The sequence below is a fragment of the Ictidomys tridecemlineatus genome, chromosome 5 (genome assembly GCF_052094955.1).
Source record: "Ictidomys tridecemlineatus isolate mIctTri1 chromosome 5, mIctTri1.hap1, whole genome shotgun sequence".
NCBI lineage: Eukaryota > Metazoa > Chordata > Mammalia > Rodentia > Sciuridae > Ictidomys > Ictidomys tridecemlineatus.
In genome coordinates this window covers 172569051-172581667 of record NC_135481.1, presented here as the reverse complement: position 1 = coordinate 172581667, position 12617 = coordinate 172569051, and the positions used below count along the sequence as shown (strand labels likewise).

At 50.6% G+C, this 12617-nt stretch overlaps 1 protein-coding gene across 1 annotated transcript; it reads right to left on the bottom strand.

The window, feature by feature from the left end:
• Positions 1-3289: 3289 nt before the first annotated feature.
• On the bottom strand, positions 3290-5259 carry LOC101970427 (vasopressin-neurophysin 2). Its single transcript, XM_078051516.1, has 3 exons — positions 5077-5259; positions 3667-3868; positions 3290-3549 (listed from the first exon to the last, which is right to left on the bottom strand). Exons 1-3 carry the CDS (start codon positions 5194-5196, stop codon positions 3368-3370), a joined length of 504 nt encoding a protein of 167 aa, XP_077907642.1. The 5' UTR covers positions 5197-5259; the 3' UTR covers positions 3290-3367.
• Between the last annotated feature and the right edge of the window lie 7358 nt (positions 5260-12617).

The following is a 12617-nucleotide window of genomic DNA, read 5'->3' as shown; positions in this document are numbered from 1 at the left end:
AATACAGATCAAGCAACAAGTGAGAGAACAATGACAAAGAAAGGAAAAACGGCTTTTTTTGGTTGTTGTTGCTGTTGCTGGGGACAAACCCAGGGTTCACACAGTCTCGGCAGCTGCACTAGCACTGAGCAGCTGCCCCACCGCCAGCCAATAATTTATTTGGAGTGTTTCAACATATACTCGCAAACATCAATCTGATGAAATGAGCAAAGATATACTAGACTTTAATAACACCATTTAAAACTTTGAACTAACAAATATCTAGAAAACATACCGAAAAGCCAGACAATGTATGATTTGGTGGGGTGGACACATGAAATACAAAAATCCAACCATGGACAAGCCACCAAAGAAAGCAATTGGTACAGAATCGACACCGTACAGATGATGTTCTCTAATCTCAATGCTTAAAATTAAAGATGACAAAAGATGGCTGAAGAAAAGGCTCACGTGGCCACACTCTATACACCTATTACAAAGAGCCCTTGGGTGAGCTTGGTGATCTTCAGGATATCACCAAAGGTCAAAGGAGGAAAGCAGGACACAGAGGAAAGCATGCAGCTTTAGGTAAGTAAGATCCTTCTGGGCTGGGAAGAGGACCAGGGCCTGGTATATTCAGACTCTCTCCCACTGAGCACCACTTCCAGACTCTGCCTGCTTCTTCTTTTTTTTTTTTTTAAAGAGAGAGTGAGAGGAGAGAGGAGAGAGAGAGAGAGAACTTTAATATTTATTCTTTAGTTCTCAGCGGACACAACATCTCTGTCTGTATGTGGTGCTGAGGATCGAACCCCGGCCGCACGCATGCCAGGCGAGCGCGCCACCGCTTGAGCCACATCCCCAGCCCTCTGCCTGCTTCTTAATAAGCTAAATATTGAACTTGAGATTGGTGAGAAATCAACAGAGAAAGCCCAAACTTACATGAAGGAGAAACCCAAAATAACAAAGGACAGAAAACACTTAAATAAAACACAAACAAGGGCTAGAGATGGAGCTCAGAGGTAGAGCACAGGCCTAGCCCATGGGAGGCCCAGGTTCCATGTCTGACACTACAAAAACAGAAAACAGAAAAAGCAAACACAGACACACACAAAAAAAAAGAAGAACAGAAGAAGAAGTAGAAGAAGAAGAAGAAGAAGAAGAAGAAGAAGAAACATTTTTTAAGCATAAAATTATTTATATACAAATATTAAGGTAATCACAGATCTGGGGTTGTGGCTCAACAGTAGAGCACTCACCAAGCATGTGTAAGACTCTGGGTTTGATACTCAGCACTACATAAAAATAAATAAAATAAAATTAAGGTAATCAAATAGCCTTTGCTGAGACTAACCGAGATTTTTCTCCTTCTTTTTTTTAAATACAGGGTCTCACTAAGTTACCTAAATTGACCTCAAACTTTAGATCTTTCTGTTTCAATCTCCCCAGCAGCTGCGAATAGAGGCAGCACCACCATGCCCGATTGGGAGAATTTTAAAAAGATGCTCACATTTCAATTTTATGAACTCACAAGTTTGGAGACCTGGACACTTCTTAACTCTTGACATTTGTCACATGCTGACAGTCCTTCTGTCCCTGGAGAGACTGAAGAGACAGAGCAAGAGCTACCTGACGCTTGTGGATTTTCCCCCTAACTGACTCTGCAGCTGGGTCATGGGGCTCAGGAAAGGAAGAAACATGGAGCAAGTTGGCAGTGGGCAGAGGTGACTCCTTCTCAGAGGTGGGCGTGTGACTGTTCTGAAGACAGGTGGTGGAAAAGGAGTCTCTGGGACTAGGCCTAGGAAGAGGAGGGGTCTGAATCTCACTGTGACACCAGCACCAGGCATTGGATCCAGTACAGCCAAGCCACCTACCTGCTCTTCCACCCTCTTCTGACTGGAGGTTAATAGATTCCTGTGAAGTCTAGCCCTGCCCAGGCCCTAGCCTACCTGGGGGCAGAGCCTCACAGAGAAGAAGGAGGACAGGAGCTGTCCTACCTCCGCCCTACCCAGCTTCACCCAGTCTCGCTGAGTGCCTTCACTGCACAGGATGCCAGGGCCAAGTCAGGGGTGAGACATGGGAATCTCTGAGGAGACTGCAAGAGAGCTTGAACTGGCCAAGGCACATCTGTCCAGGGCTGACCCAGTCTGAGCTGCTTGGGTCACAGGATCTGGCCAAAGTCTTGGGGGCAGGGGCAGCACTTAGAGTGATTTCTTTCTGCCTGGGATCCCTCCAGGCCTCAGTCTGGCAGACCATCCTCTGACAGAGGATCCCCAAGAAAATGCAACCTCCTGTGGCCCCCAGGCCTGGAGCAGGAGAGCCCAAGGAGGGGATACTGAGAGCAGAGGGACAAAAAGAGAAAAATAGGAGGTGATGAGGAGGTGAGAAGACACTGGAGGCAAGTGGGAGATGGAGGGGCCTGAGAGAGAAGCCAGAGAGAGCCAAGGAGCTGACGCATAGGGAGAGGGGAGGTGAAGGGACAGAAAGAAATATAGGGGCAGGGGCCAAGTGCTGGTGACATCTTTGCCCTGATGTTGAGTGTGTCAAAGGGCAGTCAGATTGAGTGCACCTAAGTGTGTGGACACTTGTGCCTGTCTATCATCACGTACCCTGTGTGTTTCTCTGGGCATCTGCGGTTCTGAATGTGCTTCTCATGGAACCATTTGGTTGTGGTCAAGAGTCACAGGCACGCCCATAGCAGTTGCTTTCCTCTTTCTCCGAGTGTGTGAATGGTGGTCTGGGTCTGGGGTTTGCCTGCCACTCTGTGGAAAGTCCCTAATGGTGGGTCCACCTGAAGAGATGACAGGAGGACTTCTCCCTACTAGGATGAAGTTGATCTTGCATTGGGAATTGGGGACCTTGGTGTCTTTTGTCCTAGTCTCCGGAATGAAAATGAGTACTGATAGTGGCCCTTGGCTTGTCCCCTTCTGCCTTTCTCACTCTTCCTTCATTCTCTAGCCTCTGCGTCTCTCTGTTCGTCGCCTTCTCTGTCTCAGTCTCTCTTGCCCATCACGTCTTCTCCCTGCCTGCCTTGACTTCTTTGTCCCAGTTGGAGAATCCCCAGCCCACCATCTCCAGGGTCATCCTTTGCCTCTGGACTTTTCCCTCCGCCTTCCCCTAGGTGGCCCTGTCCTCTGTTTTTACATTTCCCTCTTTGGTTTCCAGGATCGCTTCCTCTATAGCATCTCTCCCTTCTTTGGGGAGGATCTGCCCTCGACCGCGGGGCAGGAACTGACTGGGTCGGAACCGGGGTCCGCGCCACACCCATTTTCCTCTTTCCTCCCGGGCCCAGAGACTGAGACAGACACTCGAGTGCATTTACAAAGATTTATTTTCGGTGCCACAGGGGCTGTCGCGGGAGGGCGGGGGCAGGGCGGCGGGAGGGATGGGCTCAGTCCGCGCTGGGCTTGGCCAGCTCCATGGGCTCGGCGGGCTCGGGCGCCCCCGCCAGCTGCAGCAGCCGCAGCAGCAGGGCCCCCGTGGGCCGGTCCAGCTGCGTGGCGTTGTTCCGGTCGCTGGCGCGGGCTCCGCGGCGAAAGCCCTCGCGGCACTCTGGGTCGCTCACACAGCTCTCTGCGGAAAAGAACAGTGTGAGCGCGGGCTCCCCGGGGCTGGGCACAGATCAGGGGCCTCGACCTCAGTGTCCCCCCGTCCCCGGACCCTCCCCGCCTGCCTCCTGAAAGCGCGCACCTTCGTTGCAGCAGATGCCAGCGGCCGCGCACCGGCCCCCGCTCCCGCAGGGCTTCTGGCCCGACTGGCAGGGCGACGGCAGGTAGTTCTCCTCCTGGCAGCGCAGCGCCTCAGCTGTGCCCACGAAGCAGCCCAGCTCGTCCCCGCAGCAGATGCTGGGCCCAAAGCAGCGACCTTTGCCCTCGGGGCCGCAGGGGAGGCACTGCGGGGAACCGAGAGGGTGAGCGGGAGGGGGCAACCGGTGAGGATGGTGGAGGACCCCAAGAGGCAGATTCTGGGGTCCAGGGATTGGGAGTGTGCGTGATACCATGGGAGCTGCAGGTACCGGGGTGCTGTCTGTGCCTGACACTGGTCAAGAGCTTGTGAGCAGTCTACTAAACTCAGGTTTTCCGTGGACTGGAGACAGCTCTCAGTAATAGCCCTCAGCATCCTCCCCTGCAGTTATTGGAGGGGCTATAGGAGCAGGTCATCTTACTCTTCAGCTCTGGGTCATTGCAGTTGTGCACCCCTTAGTCATCTGCCCACTCCATCCTCATTCCAGACCTTCCTCCTGCCCCATTACTCAAGCTTGGTCCTTATGCCTTGTGACCCTCTGGATCATCCAGAGCACATCCTGGCCCTTCATCCCATTTTCTGGCCTTGCCCTTGCAACCCACCACTAACACTCAATAGGGGCAACTCTCTGGTCACCAAATTATGGCCAGTTAGGTGGGTGTCAGGGGTGTGAGCTCTAAAGGAGGGCAGGGACACCTGATTCCTCAAAAGGAGAAAAACCATCTGCCCAGCCTCGCTTATTCTACAGTCCAACATGGAGCCTCCTGTGACCTGGGTAGAATTGAGTATGGATATCAAATTTCCATCAGCTCTGCCACAACTGGAATAGAAAGGAATCTGCTGAACACACAACACTAGAGAATTGGGCTAGACACCAAGCAGAACTTCCTTACAGGATGCTTGGGTGGTCCTCCTGCTCAGGCCAGCTCAGATCAATGGCCATCTGTGTGTGGGGTCAACCACCTGTGGCTGCGAACAGCTGGTACTGGGTGGGGAAGGCCTGGGATTGCAGGTGGGACAGAGCCTCTGATCCTCCAGCTAGTCTGGATGAGAGAACCCCACAGGCTCAGAGACCTCCCCACCACATTCTTCCTGATCCAGCCCCAAGCGCAGTTACTGGGGAAGCATCTCTTTCCTACATTCCTTGTCTAGTTAGGGTCTATGTCCAACAGCCCCTTCTGCTCTTCCCAACTTGCCCAGCAGCCTGGTCCCTTCTGACCTAGCCTGATGGCCCTTCTGCCCAGCCTTGTCTCTCCCCTTAAGACTGGCTTCTCCCAAGGATTCCCTCCTTCCTAGCCCCTACCAGTCCTGGGGACTGCCCACTCCCAGCAGCCCTGAGATGGGCCATGGTGCTACCTGTCTCAGCTCCAGGTCGGACATGGCCCTCTTGCCACCCCTCGGGCAGTTCTGGAAGTAGCAAGCAGAGGTGAAGGCCAGCAGGCCGAGGAAGCAGGCGGGCAGCATGGTGTCGGGCATCCTGGTGCTCGCAGTACAGCAGTGTGTAGAGCTGCTGGGCTGGCTGTGTGCTGCTGCCTTGGCAGGCTGCCTATTTATGTCCGCAGGTGTTCCTTCAGAGGTGACGTGACTGCCATCCCCCCTCCCCAGTGGCTCCCCAGGAGCCCTCAGCAACCAGGTCCCAAGCCATCAGCAGTGATTCATGTGTCTAGGGACACACGTGGGACTCAGTGCAGAAGATGGTGGAGGAGGGAGGCAGGCCACTGGAATGTCATTGGCCATAGTGTGACAGGAGCTGCCGCAACTGTGAATACAACTCTCTAGTCTCTGGGAGAGGGACAAACTGGGGGTTACCCAGAGACCATCTGAGCACTCTGATTGCCCAGAGGAGACTGGGGGTCAAAAGACCCCTTCCACTTAACACAGCCCTTATAGAGGGGGAAGAGAGGCCCAAGGGGCTGGTTTGCTTGGAGCAGGGTAAGGCTCCAGACAGGAGTGGTGATGCAGGGGATAATCACATTATCCCTGCAAAAGGACAAATTCCTGGGAACAACAGAGCAATGGTGGCCAGGTTAGAGGACTTGGGAAAGGGAATTCCTATCTTCAACCTCTTGAGCAAGGCAGCCACAGTCATGGAGTCAAGGGAAGGTTACAGAACACAGGGCATTGTTCTCTTGGTGATAGTGTGGGTGGCAATCTTCTGGTGGAAGCTCTGGACACTCCTACCACACCAAGACTCTACAGAGCAAGGTAAAGGGACTAAGACCCTGAGACTGTGGGCCTTGGTGGCAACTTGGTGACATGTCCCCCATCACAGTCCTCCCAATCAGGAACATGGGTTGGGGAGCTACTGTGGGGAGCAAGAACTCCAGAGTCTGTAAGGTCCACAGGTGCAAGGAGAGCCCCATGGGAACTGACAGCCTCCTGTTCCAACCCCCATCAAGACCCTAGGGCAAGTTCCATGTCAGGCCAGGGTGGAAGTGGGATCCTAAGAACTCTGGGCCTCCAGTGAAGGGAAAGGAACCACACCAATGGACCCAGCCTAGGAAGAGAACTTTGTGTTCCTAATCTCAGGCTGGCAGATATAAAGGGGTTGAGGCCTCCCTTCCCCCAGGCCACTGGAGTGCTGCCTGCTGCCCTGGTCTTGGGCCCAAGATGGCCACCATGCGTCTCAGGCTATGTACACTCCCCAGCTCTCCCAGCCCCCACAGGCTCTTGGCTGCTTCTTTAAGCACTGGGGGACTTCAAGTAAACTCCAGGCGGTGGTGTGGAGTCCTCTTCCCTGCTAAGTATAGCCATGAGGGTGTTTCCCACACCCGCCATCAGAAATGACCCCTTAGGGTCTTGAAGAGACTTCAAGAGGAAGTGCTGAGCAGTTCTTATCTCAAGGACATGGGAAAGCACTGGAGCATCCTGATTTGGGCAGGTCACTGACTTCTCTGTGCCTCACTTTCCTCCAGTGTAAAGTAAGAAGAGCAGTAGCCACTGCACAGTGTTGTTGTGGGCACTGAATATTTAATATGCAAAAGTTTGAAAAAAAAAGTGCTTGTGCCATTGTGCAGTTAATTAATAGTAGTATTGTATCATTAATGGCCTTCTTAAAAACACAAAAAAATTTTTCCAGACAGAGCAGTTTTCTAAGTCACCCCGGGAAGAACATTTTCATTCCACCTGTGGCTGGAAACAAGCTGGGTTATAAGCCATTGTCTGAGGCTCTATGGGTTGTAAGACAGGCCAAGGTCGTGTGTGCCTTGCCCCATACCTTACCCACTCTGCCTTTTGGGTTCAGGTTACCATCTGAAAACACATGAAGCCAAACTGACTGAGGGGCACAAGCCCTGGCACTGGCCAGGACATCCCTGTTTCCATCAGCCATGCCTGTCGGGGTCATCATTCTTAGACTGATCTCACACACCAGACCCCATTGAAGACCCCAAACTCCTCCTAAGTACAAATAGATGCCAGAGAGCCTGCTTCCCCCAATACCCAATACTCAGAGCCTTCAGTGAATGGGAAAAGTCTCTTTACTGTTGACTCATGATATTTCAAATATAGCATCTCACATGTCATATGGACCTCCCAGAAAATCCACATTCCTACTACACTTCCCTTGTAATTACACCTCCCAAAACGACTTTTCCATGCTTTCTGCAACCTTCTATTCCCTATGCCTCAATTCCTGATGTTGATTCAGATATCTTTTAAGAAGGGAAGACAGCTCTTTAACCCCTCCCCATCACATGTACCCTCTATCCGCCATCTCCTTCATACAATAATGTCATGAAGGTTAGAGCAGTACTACCAGTTTGGTTGCAATCACACCCTTCTGAAACAAGTCATGTGGTTAATATGATGACCCTTCTATCTCAGAACAACTTTTTGTGTTCCCTTAAGTTAGTGATTGCCTTTGTTTTTCATCTGTGGCCATCTGCCATGCTAATCCACAAATCAACATATTCTTCAACTCCATCAATTGAGATTTCTGCCCACATCAACCCACTGAAACTCTTCTTCTTTTTTTTCTTTTTAAAGAGAGAGAGCGAGAGAGAGAGAATTTTAATATTTATTTTTTAGTTTTCAGCAGACATAACATCTTTGTTTGAATGTGGTGCTGAGGCTCGAACCCGGGCCGCACACATGCCAGGTGAGCTCACTACCGCTTAAGCCACATCCCCAGCCCCTGAAACTCTTCTTAGCAAGGTCATAAGCTTGCTGCCAGATGTGGTAGGCAGGACTAGGTCCTCACTGTCCATATTCTTTGTGCAGCATTCAACATGGTTACCCTGGCCCATTTCTAAAACACATTTTTTGGGGGGTGGGGCTCTAGTGAAACTACCCTTACCTGATTTTTCTTTCCTAATACTAGGCACTTCTTCCAGTGTCCTCTTCTGCCTCCTCCTTCTATATGTTCCATTATCCCAGGACTCAGTCATCCAATCCCTTTACTTTTCTTTTTTGAGGTGATTTTATACACTTTCTATAAGCTGATGATTCCCAAATCCTTATCTCCATCCTGGGCCTCTCTCCCAATTATCAGACTTGCAGTCACTCAACTGCCCAATGACACCTCCCTATGGATATCCAATGGGCCTCTGAGACTTAACATAGTCAAACTGGGCTCTGGATTCTCTGCTGCCCCCTGCATCTCCCAAGCTTCCCCAACTCTGCCATCAACCACCATCCCACCAGCTGCTCCTCCCACACCTGACCCTCACCCTACTCACCCTGCTCCTTCTCTTCCCTCACCCTTGTCAGTCCTACCTCTCACATGCGTCACAACTCTGACTGCTTCTTGCCACTCCTGCTTTGGGAACTCCCAACTTGTCATTTTCTTGTCCTAGAGGGCTTTGCTCTCCTCACAATACTGGATTGGCTTAAATGACTTCTCTTAAGAGCAGCCTTCCCTGACTCTCCTGTCTAGAGCATCCCTCACTCCCACCTGTCATTTTCTCACTTGGGTCTATGTTAATAAATCGCATGGTACTGACAGTTTGCTGTTCATGATTTATCTTTTCTCTCCCAGTCCCCCATCTCTTTACTTATATGTCTGTATGGCCTTTATGAAAACCCCAAAGCAGACAGAACTCCATCCTTCATGTTCAATACTGTAGCCCCACTCCTAATAGTGTTTGCCACATGGGGGTTTTCAATACCTTATGGCAAGAAGGAAGGGTAGTAGGGAGAGAAGCCCTGAGTATCAACCTCAGGTCTCCAGGGAGTTGCTGGGTGACCTACAGCCAGTCACACATTTTCCCAAGCTTATTTCCTTGATGTAGTCACCCCACTTCCTACCTCACTGACATCTTATGGGAATCACATAAAAGGTTAAGATTTTCTATGATCCTTTCATAATAAAATGTTGCAAGCCTCCCAGTGAAACCCCCAATCTCAGAATATTCTTTAAAATACTCCTTTATCCTTAGGCCAGGTTGTCTAAGAACAAGTATGACAGGGTGGGCCTCATTTTCAAGTGGACTGTTCTGCTTTCGGATAGACAACTTCCTCTTTTTTCCATGTTCCAGTTGTCTTACCTGAGGACCCTGGGTCACTGAGGCACACAAATGCTCTGTATTTGTGCAGACCTAAACCAAGGAGAGCAAAAGTTGTAGGAGCCTGAGAACCACTTCTGCGTTAAAATGAGGAGGGCACCTTAAGCCGGGATAAATATTTGAGAAAAATGCTGGACCCCAGTCCCACAGGTATGAAACGTAAGAGGACAGCTATCTGTCCTCAGAGCACATCTCAAATAGACTGAAGAAAAACATAAAATAAAATCGGGTTGTGGGAAGGAGGAAAAAGATCAAAATATTTATCAACACTCTTAAGTGGATTGTTTTAAGGTTAAAAGAAATCAGAAGTTATAAGTCCTTAGTAATTGTTAATATGCATTGCTGGGAGTGATAGTGCATGCATCTAATCCAAAAGGAAGCTGAAACAAAAAGATCTCCCGTTGGGGTCAGCCACAGCAATTTAGTTAGACACTGTCTTGAAATAAAACGTAAATATGGGCGGAGGTCTTGGCTCAGAGCTAGAGCACTCGCCTACTGGGTTCGATCCTCAGTACTACATAAAAATAAAAAATGAAGATATTGTGTTTGCCTATGACTAAAAAACAAATATTTAAAAAAAACATAAATAGCTCAGCTGTAATCCCCCTCCCCCAGGATTCAATCCCCAGTGCCGAGAAGGGAAAAAAAAAAAATCTTAACAATAACCCAAGTTTAAAGCAAAATAAAGAAGGAAATGCAGGTTTGGTAAAATCTTCTATATTGAAACCTTGTACAGCGGCGAATTGGTTGTATTCGGGAATTTTCATCAAAAAGCTGCAGATCCCGGTGGCCAGGTCTGCTGCATTCCCTAGGGACCAGGAGCCCTGACCTTGCGGGTGGGGGGTCAGGTAGATGAGGACAGATGTTTCCTTTGCTGGACTGGGGAAGAGTCAGTCCTGCATTCATCCCTCTTCACCCAAAAGCAGCCACAAAAGGCGTCTCCTGGGCGGGGAGATTGGTACTGTTAGTCAATAGTTGAGACTAGAAAGTTTGAGGGCCTCGGGGACCAAACCCGCGGAAGCGCGGCGGCCGGGGTCGCCCACAAATTGTGGGGCGCAGCGCTGGCGCACGCCGTGCCTGACCCGCCGCCCTAGTGAGGCGTTCTGTGCAGGTACCTCCGGGAGCCGCCGGATCGCGGGTCGGCGCCACCGGGAGCGCGGCGCCCGGAATCACTTAGCGCCATCAGCCGCGGGCGGGAGGGACCCACTTCGCTCACTGCCAAGGTGACCGCAGCTCCCCCACTCGCTGCGGCCCTGCACCCTCCCCAGCCGAGCGATGCTGAGCACCTAGCGGAGAAACGTGCGCAGAGTGGCCGCGAGGCCCTGGGGCCTGGGGTACCAGGACTCGGACAAGGGATCCTGGACCCTGGCCACCGCTGAGGTCCTACCCCACCTGCCAGACCTCAGCCCACAGGCCAACGACCCCACGAAGGGACTTGGCGGCGAGGGGGCGGGTGGAGGGGAAGAAGAGAAGCCACTGCGCAGAGAATGCTGCCCAGCATCGCCAGTGTCTGTGGTTTGGGTACTGAGGTTCCTGGGTCGAGTGAGCAGGAGAACACACCTGGCAAGATAAACAGCTGTGCAAATGTGTGAAGAAGCAGGATCCAAGCAAGCCAGCGTGTGTGAACGTCATGCAGGACACGCAGACTATAGAGTATGCTGAATCTCAGGCTGTAAGAGTCTGCCCCAGCACTGAGTATGTTCCAGCCCTGTTCATTTTTCCTCCTTGAATCGCATAAAACCCCACGAGGCAAGAAGTATTTTTTACCCCATTCACAGACAGGAAACCAGAGAGAGAGAGAGATTGAGTCACTAGCCCAGGGATGCCCTGGAAGTCAAACCATACACTGCCTGAAAAAAACAAAACAAAAAAGAAAAAACTGACATTAAACCTTGAGAACCTTACCTATGTATGTATGTATGTGCAGTGTTCATATTTAGTGGTGCTGGGATGGAACCCTGGGCTTCCAGCTAGTCTGCCAGTGGGCTACATCCCAGTCCTCTTTTAATTTTTTTTTTTTTTAATTTTGAGACAGGGTCTCCCTAAATTGCCCCGTCTGACCTCCAACTGCTAAACTTTGGATCCTCCTGCCTCAGCCTCTGGAGTAGCTGGTACTACAGACAGGCACCACCACACTGGCCTCCCACAAGGACTTTTTTTTTATTTATTAAGATTTAGAATTAGAGGTTAATGGCTCCAGGCCTGGCTTAGGATTCAGGGGTGTCATCCAAGGATTCCTTATTCCTTCCCTCTTCATGTCTAAATGTCTCTCCCCATGTCAAGGGGGCAGTCACAAAATGGGTTCCCTCCCCAATCCTCTTCCTCCTCAGGGGAAAGAAACCCACCCAGTACCCTCACTCCCGAGCTCTGAAGGCTTGGCAGGAACCTGGCTGCAGAGCTCACACCCAGTCCGTTGCCCTGATTGAGTTTGGCCACCAATTGGGATCTAAACCTAGCATTCTTATTCCAAAGTGGCCCTGACAGGGATCATCATCCTTAGTTTTCAGTTACTTCTCCCAGGGTTGTGATTTGCCATTCTGAAGGAAAATGGGTCTCCATCATACTCTAAATTTTGCCAAATTAGAGGGTCCAGCACAGTGGTACACACCTGTAATTCTACCTACTTGGCAGGGGAATCACAAGTTCAAAGCTATCCTGGGCAACTAGGTGAGACCCTGTCTCAAAAAATGAAAGAGCTAGGGACGTAGTTCAGTGGTAGAGTATTCCTTAGCCCCTGGACTTAATCCACAGTACAAAAAAAATCATAAGTCAACTAACAAAATGTTAAATAAAACATATTCTATCCTCCTTAACTTGACATGTATATTTTCATAAGGACCTGCAAGTCCAAGTTCAAGTTTTGGAATTCCTTATTTGGAATTCCCATACCCTTTGGAGTTCTGCAGCAGGACTTGGCAGTTTGGGAGGGCTGACTTCTCCTTATAGCCTTGCTCTGTCCCCATCCCAAGCATCCCAGGCTGCAGGATCAAGTTCTGCCCATATACCTCAAGAACTGCCTCCCTCTTCCACTGCTCAGGCATGCATGAGGAAGCACCCAACCTGGGGAACAGAACCAGGGAAGAGGATGTCTCCAGCACTAGACACAATCATGGGAAAGTTAGGCAAGCCATAGCTCACAGGGTGCAGATTCTGGAGGGACTTATCCCAGTCCTTGCCCTAATGTGAATCAGAGCAGGCTCTCTAAGGCATGGAGACAAGGCAGGAGCCTCTCTTGTCTGCGTCTTAGGCATCACTGGAGCTTGAAACCCTCAAACCCTGAAGTCTCATAGTGACAAATCCAACTCTGCCAGAACTCTGCCATCGGTAGGCGCAGGACTCCAGTGACATAGGACTTCATTTCCACCTGCCATCGGACACTGAGATCCACACCAG

Excerpts from the sequence above, each read along its gene's own strand:
- LOC101970427 (XM_078051516.1), bottom strand. The coding sequence starts at position 5,196 with ATGCCCGACACCATGCTGCCCGCCTGCTTCCTCGGCCTGCTGGCCTTC. Across the intron at positions 3,869-5,076 it reads CCGACCTGGAGCTGAGACAG|TGCCTCCCCTGCGGCCCCGA; the intron begins GTAGCACCATGG and ends GGTTCCCCGCAG. Across the intron at positions 3,550-3,666 it reads TGGCATCTGCTGCAACGAAG|AGAGCTGTGTGAGCGACCCA; the intron begins GTGCGCGCTTTC and ends TCTTTTCCGCAG.